Here is a 14,253-nt window from a genome sequence, read left to right as displayed (position 1 = left end):
TTTTTAACACCCTCGCCTGGTCAGAGGGTTTCCAGTTTCGCCCCAAACAATCCCCAGAGCCCAGAGATACAAGGTGGAACTCAGAACCTCCCAGCCGTCGTCGGTTTCCCCCTCGTGCCCACCCCTCCTCCCAAATGTCCCCAACATCCACCGAGACACGCCTTCCTTTCCCCTCCAGGTTCGGGGCCCCTGGGTTGTGACCAGGAATCCAAGCTATTGCTGTGCCAGGCGCCAGGAAAGAGTGAGTTTTCTGAGAGTTTTTATTTCAAACAACAGTCAGATCCTACCAGTCAGGTCTCCTGGAAGCCAAGGAGGGAGGTTCAGTTCACTGAAAAGGGTGTACCTTGTCACCAAGAACGGGGGGGCTGGCTTTTTACACAGGTGACTCCTAGACCTGGTAAATGGGCAGAGGGTGTCCTTGTCGGGTTTTTAAAGACAACTGGCCCAGCGGGACAACCTTGGTCTTTGCTGGACAGTTGGGTCCCTCCAAACACCCGTGCATCTGCTGGCCCTCTTCTCTCTGATCCTGGGCAGGGCTGGGCTCACGTCCATTTGCTGTTCGCAGAGAAGCTTGTCACAACCCAGAGACAAGTTCAGAGAGGGGATGCAGCCCATGACAGTCACAGAACGGGGCAGAGGGGAACAGGACAGAGATGAAACTCCCACCTCCTCTCTGGAAGGTTCTGGGCTGGGGCTCAGCTTTCCGAGGCCTAGTGCTCCGGCTCAGCATCCATGCAGGACTCCCAGGGGTTCTGGGGCATTCGAGGCAGGGAGAAGAGCAGGAGGGCGAGGCCGCCAAGGAAGAGCAGGACGAAGGCGGCACAGGCGCACGCAAAGGACCAGGAGTAGTAGTACTCTATCCAGACCGTGTCCTCACTGTCGATCATGCGCTTCACCGACTGCCGCATGACCTCCACTGAGACAAAGATGCAGAGCCCTGGGGACAGAGCCGGGGCCTCTCAGCGTCCCAGGGCACTCCTGCTGCCACCCCAGCCTACTGCTTGGCGGGGAAGGCAGTGACCCTGCCCTGGGTGGGGAGGAATCTGCAAAAGTGACCCATCCGCCCACCACCCTCTACCCTGCGATTCCACCTCCCTGAGCAGGCTGGCCAGATCACCACTTTTCCTTCCTTCTTTTGCTAATGGCGCCCTGGGAAGTCTCCTCAGTGTCTTGAGGATAGTGTCATTGTGAAAAACAGATGAAATAGCAAAAGCTTTCTCCCTGCCAACCCTCCTGGGGTCGCCGAGGCCCCCAACCAAGGTGCTCCTGCATGGAGCTGGGGAATGGTCCCCCTCAAGCCCTGCGGTAGGCAGGAGCCAAGCGGGGCCGCGCCATGATTGGGACAGAGTGGTCCCACCCGGGCAAGGGCAGGAGCCCCGTGTACCTGCAAAGGCGTAGAACATGGACGCTGGCCTCAGCAGGTAGTCCCGCTTCTTCCGGAAGGACAGAAGTGCGCAGATGGTGCCCACGATGATGAAGCCCAGGCTGAAGATGGCGATGGCGGCCGCGGAGATGCTGTACTCTGTGAAACAGGGCCGCTCAGAACTGGGCTGCATCCCCAGTGCTTCGCCACTGCTGGCTGGACCTTTAGCCAGCTCGGTGACAGTTCTTGTTCCACACCTGGCCGAGAGGCTCGCTCAAGGGGAAGGGGTGTGGCCAGATGGTCACGGGACTTTTCACCCCGTGTCTTTGCTGTGCACTAAATTACGGGGCTCTCCCCAGGACGGAGGCCCCCAAAGGAGGTCAGGAGGCACGTGGCCAGGAGGTACATGGCCAGAGGCTTTGTAGATGGAGCAGAAACCTCCTCTGAGTGACAGGCAGAAGGAGGCACTGAGGCGGGTGGTCTGTACAGGGTCCTCCAGGGACAGAGTGTGGGGTGGCCTAGCCTGTGTGTGAGGGTATGGTGGGGTCACCTAGTGGTTAGTGTGAGGGTCTGTCAGTGTATGCTGTGTTCCAAGTGTGAGGATCTGTGTGTGCACATGTGAGTGGGCCCTGTGTACGAGGATCCATCAGTGTGTGTGTGTGTGTGTGTGTGTGTGTCCCGCGTGGGCATCTGTCATGTATGTCTGTGTGGGCATGCGCTCTCGCGGGCTTGCTGTGCCCTGAGCTCCACGGATCCAGGGCCTGACATTCCTCCCAGTCCTGGGGGATCCCTTATCGAGGGGGAGTCCCAGGGATTCCCACCGCAGAGAACTTCCTGGGACTGTGGGCGCTTGTCCTGTTTCCTGGGATCTTTTGGAAAGTGTGTTCCTGCGGCAACCTAGAGCCTCCCAGGAACTGTCCCCAACTGTCCCCAGCTCTGACAAATGTGCTTGGGCCCCTGGATCGGGACACTGCGCTTGCAGTTCCCCGGCATGGGAGGCGGCAAGGCTGCCGTTCAAACACGCCAGGCCAGGGCTGCTTCTCACCAGCGCTTTTCTGCCACATGACATCCTGGCTCAGCCGCCTGTGACACAGTGTCCCCCCTGCCCCGCCCCAGCTTCCCAGGCCTCACCCTTCTGAGTGGTGAATTCGAAGATCTCTGAGCTCTCACCGGGGTTGAAATGCCTGAAGTAGGAACAGTTCTTCTCTGCAAAGGAGGAAGACGCTAGTGAGTTGGGAGGAAAGACCAGCAGCAATTGGAAGCCTGGCTGAGAGAAGGTGGCGTCATTCTGCTGGGTCCAAATTTGTTCCCCCGACCCTCAGAACACCCTTTCCGCAGGACAATGGGGTTGCATAAGCAGCCGGGAGATCCTCAGGAAGCAAAGGCCAAAGGAGTGGACGGGACAGGGAGCGTGTGCTGCTGAGCCTCATCAGGCCCACAGGCTGGGGCCCAGGTCTGTCATTCATCTGGGGAACAGGGCACAGGACCAACCCGCCGTTCTCAGCCAAGCAGCGCCTCACCCTGGGGACACTGGGCAAGGCCTGGAGACACTGTGGTGTGGAGAGGAGGCTCTTGGCATCTGGAAGCCGGGGGATGCGGCAGGACACCCCACAAGGCAGAGGACAGACCCCCCCACAACCTAGAATTATCCAGCCCCAAATGTCAATAGCCAAGAAACCTTGTATTCACCCAAAATGTGGGTTTCTTATCAGAATCCAGGCCCACCCAGATTCACAGGGGTACCCGGGAAGCAGGCTTTTCAAAAGCTTTCCAGGAGATTCTGATGCTCAGCCAAGTTGGGAACCCCTGTTCTGGCCTTTAAAAATTCTAGCAGAGGGTTTTTCCTGAGTGACTGTCAGGATGAACTTGAACCCAGGCAGGAACGTGAGAGCTGAGTGTGACCCTCATGCCATTTCCTTAGACCTTCAGGAACCGTGCTTGTGTGGCAGGCCAGACAGAACCTGTCCTGGCAAGCTACTTGCTCTACCTGAGCATTGTCTTAAAAGCCACAGAAGGTCTGTGGACACCCAAAATCTGCATCTGATAGGGAGGCAGGACGAGGGGTTCAGCACAAAGAAATTCTTGCTGATTTGAACTATAGTTTCACTTTTATTTTTCTCTTTTAGTCTCTCCTCTCTCCTAACTAGATACGGCATGAAGTAGAGTCTTCTTGCTTACCTTTACTCCAGATTTAGGGAGCAGTCAATGAGTTATTTTGTATTAGTTTATAATAATTCTTAAAAAAAAAAAAAAAAACCTCAATTAGGTTGCTTTTTATTTGTGTGAGGCCCTTCATTGAACGTTGCCTCTGTCTTTGGTTTAAATGACATCTACTTTGTGAATTCACGGCTTCACCTCCAGGCTACATTGGGTTGATCACAAGGAGACGGATGCTCTTTCTTCTAGGAATGTGCCCTAGGAGCTGCCAAAGGCATGGCTTTACTGCCACCTAATCCTGTGTCCTCCTACCCATTTCCTGTCCTCCAAAGTCAGGGTTGCAGCCTCTCCTGAGGTCGAGGAAGGAGGCGACACCCGGGGATGGGGTCTGGTTTAGCAGCGGTAGATGTTCCTGGCAGTAAACAGCCTTTCTCCACCAGCTTCTATATTTAAGTCATTTTCCTTTTGAACGAGTTACCTGGGGTTCCTAGCGGCCAACCACGAGGTCAGAATCGGTGCTGCTCCTTTCTCCCTCACAGCGTCGCTGCTATTTTAGAGCATAATGCAAACCTCTTACGTTTTTCAGATTATAAGCTATAGATTTTCTGGAATTGCTGCTTCAAAATGGCTCATGCTATGTCACCAGTCTCCCTGGGTCTCCCTCTGGACAAAAGGAACCTTTCTCTTTTTTTTGTCTCTTAAGAGCCCATTTCAGTTGTCATTAAAAACGCTCCGAGGAGGATTGACTGGATTCAAGCGTTTCACGGTCAGCTGCCTCCCCGGCCACTCTCTCTCCACGAGTGGGGGTGGTGAGCTGAAGGCCACCTCCAGAGTCTGGCTGCACGTAGCTGTTTGGTCCTTCTGGGTTTCTGAGGTGACTTTCCCAGGAAGCATTCAGGTGCCAACCCCACAGGTAAATCAGGTCCACTCGGGGTGGACGGGGCCCATGGCATGAGTAGGATGAACAGCAAGCCGTGCAGTCGGGGCTGGGCCTGTCTGCAGGCGCCAGGCTGTGAGCGCTATGTCTTCCTGGGGTGGTCCAGGCCCACCACTCTCCTCTCCCTCTTCTCCTCTACTAAATGCCCTCACAGCGGGTGGAGGGAACAGGGTGCCCAGCGGGTGGGATCCCCTCTTCTGGAAGCATCAGCTTCTCTCTGATGGGTCTGCTCTGTGGGCCCAAGGGTGGATGGGATGATCCACCTCCTGCCCTGGACTTGGCCCATGAAGAAGACCAGTGTCCTCTACCCTGGACCTGGGAGGAGCATCCCCTGCAGGACTGTGTGGCTGCCTGAGGGGGACCACAGGCCCCTCCATGGTCCCTGACGGCCCCCAGAGGTGGAGTGGACACACCAGACCCAGGCCTCAGTTGGGACAAGCCAAGTCAGGCAGCTGCCAGTGTCACTCAAGAAGGGCCCAGGGCGCTGTCAGGTGGCAGCCCCAGCTGTGCCCCCTGGTCCGCGTGGGTGGTATTTGGGAAACTGCACATCGAGGACACCTTGAAAAGGAGGGACATCCAAAGAGGCCGTGAGAAGCTCACTGGGTCAAGGTAAGGAGTTGGGGGAAAGGGACAGGGACAGTCTGGCACGGACAGCAGATTCCGAGCTTTCCTGCCCACCTTTCTCTCCACCCCTACCTCCACTTCCATCACTCCTGAGCACAGCTCGGGCCTCCACAGACGCAGGTGCTTCTGATCAAGTGGGCCGCGAGCCCAGCGGCCAAGAGGAGGGTCCGGGAAGAGTTAGGATTTCTGAGGTTCCTCCCGTCCCCTTTCCTCTCCATCAATGGCTTATGGTGATCTCAACATTTCTCTTTCTGTAAGACTGAGCGGTTGAAAGATGTGAAGTGGATGAGTGCTCAAAGAAGACAGGGAACTCAGTTGTCAGTCTCCACTGGGGGCTGGCGGGGGCCGGCTAACCACGTATTCTGGCTTAGGGAGTCACAGGAGGTACAGAACCCCGGCTGGCGTGCCAACCTCAAAGGACCAGAGCCGAGGGCACGTTGACCCCCAGGTGAACTCGAGTAACAGGATGATCTGGACGGTCACCGAGGATGGACTCGGGCAGCGGGTGCCGGTTAATGGAGAATTTAATACACTCAGGATAATTTGTGGGTGTGAGGAAAACCAGAGGGAGCTGGTGCCTCCGGGATGGGGAAGGAAGTTCCTCCCAGTGTCATTCATCCTTTTTGTAAGGGACGTTCCCATCACTGGTCTCTCAGTGCTGTGTCTCCTCTCACCTCCACTGAAGACTGGAGAAATGCCGGGACCCGAGTCCCCGAGTTTCAGAGCCCTGCTCTTTGACAGATAAAGTCCAGTTACGGTCTCAGCCTCCGGCCAGGGCTCATGTGGATGGTGAAGGGAGCCCCTGAGATTCCTCAGGGTCAGTGCATGTGCTTTCACGAGGCCCCAGTATCTGCACTGAGTCTAGGGGAGAAGATGGGCCATGAGGGTCCTGGGGCCCTGGAGCAGCTGCCGTCTTTCCCCAAGGAAACAGAGCCTGGAAGAAGCAGGAGCAGGGGATGGTGTCTCTGGGGACTGACCTGGGCCTCCAGACACATCATCTCTTCTGACCACTGGGGAGGCCTCTGCTGTCATTATGAAGACATCTGAATTGACCTCAGATGTTGATCTAGTACACAGTACTCCTTCTGAGGCTCTTTAGGGGCAGTGGAAAAATCAGACAGTTCCTGTACTCAGAGCCTCGAGCATCTATGGCTGAATGGGGCCTGGAGAAATCTCCTTCTTGTACTAGACTAGCTGCCCCCAAACCATGGTATGTCATAAGCTGAACGCCTCATGGTCACTTGGGCCAGCAGCATTTAGTGGAGGATGTGGGGGCGGGTGTGTCTGGAGAGCAAGGAGGCTCTGGATTCAAGAAGTGAAGGTTGAACTTCAGCCTGTCAGAGGGTTAGGCTGGGAAGGGCATGCTCAGCCTCAGTGCTTCTCCCTGTAGAATGAAAAACACCTATAGGATGAGCACCTGCCTGCTGGCTTGTTGAACTTAGTATAACGTCGTGATTAAGAAGGTAAAGGTTAGGGACAGGGCCTGGGTGTGAATACAAGATGCTGCACTCAGTAACTGAGTGAACTTGCTCAACTAGGTGTGCCTCATATTCTGTAAGATGAAATGACAATCATGTGGTGGATCTCATGGAGGTTTCTGGGAGAAATCAGATGAGCTAATATAAGTATGCCAGTCCATTGCTTTCCGGTCTCTATCTGCTTTTGAGGAAAATCAACTGTCTATCTTATTAAGGATCCCTTGGGTGTGATGTGTTGTCTCTGTTTTCAAGATTCTGTCTTTATCTTTTTTTTTTTAAGTATTTTTTTTAGTTGTAGATGAACACAATACCTCTATCTATCTATCTATCTATCTATCTATCTATCTATCTATCTATCTATCTATCTATCTATCTATTTATGTGGTGATGAGGATTGAATCCAGGGCCTCACACATGCTAGGCAAGCGCTCTACCACTGAGCCACAACCCCAGCCCCTTTGTCTTTATCTTTCAAAAGCTTGATTATGGACTGACTAGGTATAGATCTATTTGAGTTTACATTTCTCAGGCTTCATGGAGCTATATGGATTTATAAAATAATATTTCATTCAATCTGGGGAGTGCTAGCCATTATTTTTTCGTAATCATTTCTGTTCCATTCCCTTTCTCTCTCTTCCTTTCCTTCTGGAACTTTCAGAATGCATATGTTGGTATCTTAGATGGTGTTCCACGGCTCGCTGAGGCTCTATTCATTATGCTTCATTCTTTTTTTTTTTCTCTTTGTTCCTTACATTTGCTAATCTTGGTTGATCCATTTTTAAGTTCACTATTTTTTTTTCATTTCTCTTCTCAGATCTCTTACTGATTCTCTATAATCAATTTTTTAAGATTTCAGTTGTTACATTTTTTAACTCCAGAATTTCTGTTTGGACCTTTGAAAATAATATTTGTCTCTTTACTGATATTCTCTATTTCATGAGACACCATTCTCATTTTTAGTTTTTTAGATATGGAGTCTTTTAATTCTTTCAATGCATTTAAATAGCTGATTTGAAGTCTTTGTCCAGTAAGTCCAATATCTGGGCTTCCTTAGAGATCTGTTTACTCATTCCTGCCCCCTGACCCCACAAACAGTCCATAACATTTTAGTTACTTGTGTGGCTTGTGCTTTTTTTGGTATGAAGAATTGAAACTAGAAGTACTTAACCTCTGAGGCACATCCACAACCCTTCAATTTTTTTTCTTTCTTTCTTTTTTTTTTTTGAGACAGGGTCTAGATAAGTTGCCTAGGGCCTTGCTAAGTTGCCGAGGCTGGCTTTGAACTTGCGATGCTCTTCCTCAGCCTCCTGAGCTGCTGTGATTATAGGTATGTGCCACTGCATCCACTATGTCTTGTGTTTTTTAAGTAATATGATGAGGCAACACTGGAAATCAGATTCTTGTTCTTGAGGGTTTGCTTCTGTTGTTGTTTGTTGTTGCTTATATAGTGACTGCTCTGAACTAATTTTGTGAAGTATGTATTCTTAGTCATGTGTGACTACTGAAATCTCTATTCCATTAGCTTAGTAGCTGGTCAATAGAGATTTCCTAAAATGCTTAGAACAAATGCGTCACCCTCTCTACTGAGGGGCTCTGCACATTTGAGGCATGGCTTAAACACTTAGAGAAGCAGCCTACATCTCTGCTTTGGCCTTCACTTTGTATTTGTACAGAACCTCAAGATAAGGCAGAGGTGAGAATTCAGGGCCTTTGCAGATCTTTCCTGAGCATACACACAGCACTGTACATGGCCTTCTAGATTATTAGGACTATGCTTCAGTTCTTCAAAGCTACCTCTGAACATCTCATTCTCCAGTTCTTTGCATAGCCTACCACATGGCCCAACTGTTATCTGCAGCTCAGGCAGCCATGATATTAACCTATCATCTCTAATTGTTTTCAACAAATGCCCTTGAGAAATCGACTATTTGCACTGGATGAGCTCAGAGTTGGGCCACATAATGATAGCTTTGCAAGTAAAGACTTCTAGGGAATGACCACATAGGTCAGATAATGACAGTTATCTAGAAAAAGGGTTTTGAAAGAGATTCAATCCTTTCTTGTCCCCTGTAAGTGGCTACCAGGCTGCTGATTTTCACTGTGATGGTGAGATGTTGATTTTCAAAGCTGCAACAGAGATGGGGGAAGAGGAATGGGAAATATATTTTAAATAACTGATTGTTGTTCAGTAAGTCCAATATCTGGGCTTTCTTAGGATCTATGGCTGTATTCTGTCCCCTCTCCCATAAACAGGCAATACTATTTAAATTCCTTGTTAAAGTAAAAATACCACAAAACTTACTCTTCATCCTAAGAGTTACCCATTTTCTTGAACAAGCAATTCTAGATTGCTACAAGATTTGGTAGATTGCCACAATTCTGAAAACATTGATTTGACCTTTTTTTTTTTTTTTAAAAAAAATTGTTTTGTCTTTCTTTTATGGAGAAGAAGATTTGAGGGGAGGTGGTTCTTATTCTGTCATTTTTTCCCCTGATGTCACCCCAAATTAATATACATAAAGCACCTACAACTATGTTTGGCACATAGTGCTACATTTGTGTGGCATTATTGTAATTATTATTGATAATAAAAGAACATATGCATACAACCCCCACCTAGAAAAGAGTGGTTCCAGAGCATAGGAAGGACAGACGGAAAAATAAAGGAATTTCCATTTGCAGAAAAAAACAGGAAAATGGCAGGAACATGCTTTGGAAGATTATTGGGGGGAGGTAGTGCTCGTTGTCACAAATGTGGGAAACATGATTCATGGCAAAGAGATGGACCGCTCAGGCTCCAGGCCAAGCGATGCCTGCTGGTCCCCTGAGGCTGGTCCTCTAGCCAGTCTGTCTCTGCCCTGAAGGGACCTTGCTCACTCGTTTGCTCATCTGCTCTGACTTTAAAAGGCAGCTGCCTCCAAGGACAGGTGGACAGGACCACAATGTGTGTCCCCATGTGTGGTCCCTGGAGAAGCTGCCTCACCCTGCCCTGCCTTGTCCCGGGAGCTGGCTAGATGATGCATCTGTTTACCAGCGTGCAGCAGTGGCCAAGGGACGTGGGCGTCTGGGCTATGTGATACCCTTCAAGCACATGCCCACGCCTATCAAAGCCCTTAGCCCTGGGACTCAGCGTTTCCAAGACAGCTGAGTATTTACGAGTCTCTGGGTGCTCAGCAGAGATGAGCAAGGCTGGGGCTCCCTCAAGCAAGCAGAGGGGAAGAAGAAGAAGGCCAGGAGTGGGAGGTGGGGTTTGGGCTCTTTGCCCCACACCCAGTCTGCAAGATCATTGGGGTCTCAGCGCCAATTCCCTTGAAGCGGGGGTTTCAGGAATACGTGGTCAGGTAATAGAATAATTCTGAGCATCAGGAGGAATGTCATACATACCCTGGTCCACTGCCACCTTGGAGACACATTCATAAGTGTGTCTCCAAGTGGATCTTATGTTGCTGAGCCCAAGTCCTGTATTTTATAGAGGAGGAACCAGAGACTGAGAAGGACCTCATCCTCCCTGAATAGTCATCCTGGAGGTGGTGAGCAGTGGTGGCTACAGCCCAAGCCCCCTTCCCCGTGCAGTACTTTTTCCTCGAACAAGTGCTCTGATTACTATGAATCCTGAGAACTCCATGTTTGCGGAATCTCTATTCTGCAGAGAGATCAGTTCACGTGAATACCACATATTCCCTACCCCACTGCCCCGCCCTCGGCCCCAGTACCGGGATTAAATCTGTATCAGGGGTTCTTTACTACAGAGCTACATCCCCTGCCCTTTTGACCTTTTAGTTTGAGACAAGGTCTTGCTAAGTTGCTGAGGCTGGCCCTAAACTTGTGATCCTCTTTGCCTCACCTACTGAAGTCCGAGTCGCAGGGTTTAGAGGCGTACACCACTCTACCTGCCTCTGAATACCCGGGTTCTGACAAGCAGGTGGCTCATGCCCGACCACATCCTGTTTCAGAGACCTGCACCCTGGCTCTGCTCTCAGAAGGGCCTGTGCTTGGTTTCATGCTCAACTTGAAATTCTCCATAATTAGGAATAAGACACTCGGTGTTTTCATTCTGCACGGACTCCCACAAGTTCTGTAGCTATCCTATCTACACTCCTGCCTGGAAGCCAAGCAATGAACCCACCAGCCCCCTGGTCCCTCCAGCCTGAGAACATAGAGCCACCTGCCTGTCACGGAAAAGAGAGAATGGAGCTGGGACACCAATGGGTGACCGCTGCTGGGGTCAGAAGCCCCCGGGCTGGTAGACCTGTTCAGGGCCTCTTGTCCCACCTGGCCTGCCGTCTGCTCTGGATGAAAATCCCCAAGCCTCAGCCAGACAGAAGGAGCTGGAGACAAATACCCTCATTTGTCAACCTGGCGGCAGCCACCGGTACGGGTGCCACAGGCAGATCCGGCCTTCTTAGGAAGGGCCTGGTGGCTGCTCCCTGACCCCAGGCAGAGAAACCCCCTTCCTTCCCATGGGCGACCCATCAGGGGAATGGGAAGGGCCGGAGGGGAGAGCGGGTTGGAGAGTGGGTACGTTACCCCCAGGCAAGGTGATGGCGCCACAGTTCTTGTCCTCAATGTCATCCACAGGAACGCGCGTGGTGCAAATCCTCCAGAGGCCGAAGTGGGCTGCCTCGCAGGTAGCATTGTTGTGCTCCATGTGGGGGCTCAGCACGGCCCAGTAGTCCGTCACCACGGCCACCATGGCCAGCACAATGCCCACCAGGATGCAAAAGAGGGCCACACGAACCTTCAGGGCTTGGGTCTGGGACATGGTGTTCACTAAGGTGTGGGTGCCTGGGGCAGGGGGCAGCAGTATCTCCCAGGGTATGTGGCTGCCCCGCTAGCGTGGCGGCAGTGGTTTTCAGGCCAGGGGTGGGAGCTAACTTTAGTGTGCCTGACTGAGCCAGAGTGGGCTGGCCTTGGGGCTGAGGGACGCTGGACAGGGCCGAGCAGCTGCCCAGACGTGTCAGGGGCCTGAGGAAGGCTTCTATTAATGCTGCTCCCTGGGTGTGTCACCGGGGATGGCTTCTGCTCGGATTTCAGGGCCCTCTTCCCCTCTGGAAGTCAGAAATACCCTGGGGCGGGGCAAGGAGAGAAGGCTCTAGATGGTGACTTGAGACCTCCGTGGAGTGGAGCGGGGAAGGGGCACAAGGCAGCGGCCCAGGGAAGGCGACAGCCCACCAGGTGCGTGAAATCTACCAGCTCTGGGCTGCAAGGCACAGCCTGGCAAGGGCAGGGCCCTGGGAGACCCAGGTGGCATGGCTTCCTGGTCTCACACTGCAGGACAGACACCAAGGCAGGGAGAGCGGGCCCTCATGCTGGGGATCTGGGGAACCCAGGGATCTGCCTAGGGTCATCTCAGAGGCCACCTCCCAGGCAAGCACTTCAGCCACAGGCCCACGTAGTCCCCCATGCTACAGGAAGATTCGGCTGGCTCCCGGGCCTGGCCTTCCCCACTATGGTCACATTAATTCCTTTTCAACCCTCTTCTCCACTCCTGGGTCCAGAAGAAGAGCTCTGTTTGGGGTAAGTCTTCAACAGTTTTCTGAAGCTTGCAAACTGCCCTCCGGAGTGAAGAGAGACCCCACCCAAGACACAGAGCCCGGCTGCATGGGGCTGCAGCTGTGTGCCAGGGCACTGTCCTTAGTTTTGCCTTTTGTAAGTGGAAAATAAAGATGATCCATTTATACCTTCATGTACAAAGAAAGCGTTTATGTAAAAAAAAAAAGAAGGGCAATAGGTTGATTTGTGGCCAGTGGGTGCACATTCACAGCAGAGAACAGAAGAGGATTAGAGACCCTTGTCCAAGGGTTCTGCCCCGCCTCCTCTCCCTGGGCTGGCCCTCAGCTCCTACGTGCCTCCTGGGTTCTGCTCTCTCTTCTGTTTCTGCTCAGGCCTTGTTGGGTGTATCGAAGAGGCTGATGCATGACCAGGAAGAGAGCCTGAGTTGGGCAGGGCCTCAAACTTCAGAATCCTGGCCTCAGTTTGACAGGCTCACAGAAAGACTCTCCTAGTGCGTGGAGAGACATTCTTGGAGTCGCAGAACGTTAACACTAACGGGTGCTTCCTCTCTACCAGGCACTCTGCTGAGGCTTCTCATGTCGTCACAGTTGATCTTCCCACTAATCCACGGGGTGAGAACAACGATCGCTCCCATTTTTTAGATAAGGACACTGGCTCAGAGACATGAAGTAACTTGTCCCAATTCACACAGCCAGGAAATGGTACAGCCAGTGTCAAAACTCAGATTATGATCTCTAAGAGCTTCTCTCAAAAAATGGTCTCATCTTTGCTCCCCTTCCCCCCCCCCCCGCCCCTCCCCTGTGTTTCCTGTAGGGCTAGTCCCCCACAGTCGCCTGAATGCCCAGTGACCCACTGACACCTGCCACGCCCTGCTCAGCTCAGAGGGGCCCTCTGGCTCCACGCAGGTGGCTCCTCTCCATGGAGAACTCTCAGAAACTGGGCTCTCGGGATGCTGGTCACCTGGGCTTACCCACTGCACGCCATGCACCCCAGGACAGCAGCAGCTGGGGAGCCAGACGTTTCCGGTGTATAAAGACAGAAGATGGAGAAAGAGGCTGTTTAATGATAGCGCCGTGAGTAAGCGTGGGGTCATTTGAAGAAATGCAAATGCCTTTCCCGGTAAGGAGGGCAGCTGGGGCTGTCTTGTGCTGCCTCCGGAGGTCTTGGAAAATGCACGGCTCTTGGTGCTCACTTGACGTCGGCTGCCATGACTTCATGGTCTCATCAAAGAAGCCCAGCCTCTGCGAGAGGGCAGCGTGGAGCAACTTGTGCCACGCTTTGCCTCGTTGGGGGTGGGGGGGGGGAGCGCGGGTGCGTGCCAAGTCCTCGGCCCAGCGTGAGTGGAAGCATTAAAGATTGATGGCCTCTTCCTTTGAAGTCGTCTTTGTGAGCCTCGCACCACTTGGCCCGCAGCTCTGGCGATGGCAGGCCGGCCTCCTTCGCCTCCCTGTTCACTAGATCGCTTCGAGCAGACCTTTTCTGTCCCAGGGGCCACTGTCAAGCTGTCTGTCTGCCCTCCCCGACACCCCAAGCCTTGCTGGACCAGGAAGGGTGTCCGTGGCCATGGCCACCCGCATCTGCTGGGAGCCCGGGCAGGGACACCTCCTCATGCTCCGCTCAGATGCTCCACTTTCCAGGACATCAGGCAGGAGAGCGTCTTAGGGAGGCAGCGGGTGAGTGGGCAGGAGCTGGCTGGGATGGAGCCAGGCCCAGGATCAAACCCTGCTGGCTGGTCTCCAGCTGTGTGGCGTCCAGCAGGTCCAGAAGCTCTCTCAGCTGCCCTTTCCTCCTTTGTAAAATGAGGGCAATGGGCCTGGAGGGAGCTGGTGGGAGGATTAGAGATGATGCGTTCTAGCAGCTTAGCCCAAGATAGATGCGATGGATCGAACTGTGTCCCTTGAAATCCACATGTCCAAGCCCTGTTCCTCGCCCTGCTCGTACCTGGAGAGGAAGCCTTGGGAGGTAATGGGTTTAGATGAGGTCACGGAGGGGGAGTTTTCAGAAGAGACCACAGAGCTGCCTCAGTCTCTCCGCATAAGCACACAGTGAGGAGGAGGCTGTCTGGAGAGCCCCCCACCAGAACCCGACCATGCTGGCCATGCGCCTCCATCTCAGATCGCCAGCCTCCAAGCCCAGGAGAGAAGACATTTCTGTGGTGGAAGGCACACCGTCTGCTTATG

The 14,253-nt window shown here is 52.7% G+C and overlaps 1 protein-coding gene across 1 annotated transcript; it reads right to left on the bottom strand.

Annotated features, from left to right (window-relative positions):
• Positions 1 to 242: 242 nt before the first annotated feature.
• On the bottom strand, positions 243 to 12,810 carry Cacng1 (calcium voltage-gated channel auxiliary subunit gamma 1). The gene is made up of 4 exons (XM_078041839.1): positions 11,082 to 12,810; positions 2,495 to 2,567; positions 1,385 to 1,522; positions 243 to 937 (listed from the first exon to the last, which is right to left on the bottom strand). The coding sequence occupies exons 1-4, from the start codon at positions 11,319 to 11,321 to the stop codon at positions 711 to 713; spliced, it is 678 nt and encodes a 225-aa protein (XP_077897965.1). The 5' UTR covers positions 11,322 to 12,810; the 3' UTR covers positions 243 to 710.
• Positions 12,811 to 14,253: the final 1,443 nt, after the last annotated feature.

This window comes from Ictidomys tridecemlineatus, chromosome 3, assembly GCF_052094955.1.
Source record: "Ictidomys tridecemlineatus isolate mIctTri1 chromosome 3, mIctTri1.hap1, whole genome shotgun sequence".
NCBI lineage: Eukaryota > Metazoa > Chordata > Mammalia > Rodentia > Sciuridae > Ictidomys > Ictidomys tridecemlineatus.
The sequence above is the reverse complement of the archived record's forward strand: the minus strand, read 5'-3'. Positions and strand labels throughout refer to the sequence as shown.

What these genes read in the sequence shown, in the direction of transcription:
- Cacng1 (XM_078041839.1), bottom strand. Translation starts at nt 11,321, where the DNA reads ATGTCCCAGACCCAAGCCCTGAAGGTTCGTGTGGCCCTCTTTTGCATC. An exon ending in TCACCTTGCCTGGGGGTAAC is followed by an intron (nt 2,568 to 11,081) that starts GTACCCACTCTC and finishes TCCTTTGCAGAG; the next exon opens with AAGAACTGTTCCTACTTCAG. An exon ending in CGAATTCACCACTCAGAAGG is followed by an intron (nt 1,523 to 2,494) that starts GTGAGGCCTGGG and finishes CCTGTTTCACAG; the next exon opens with AGTACAGCATCTCCGCGGCC.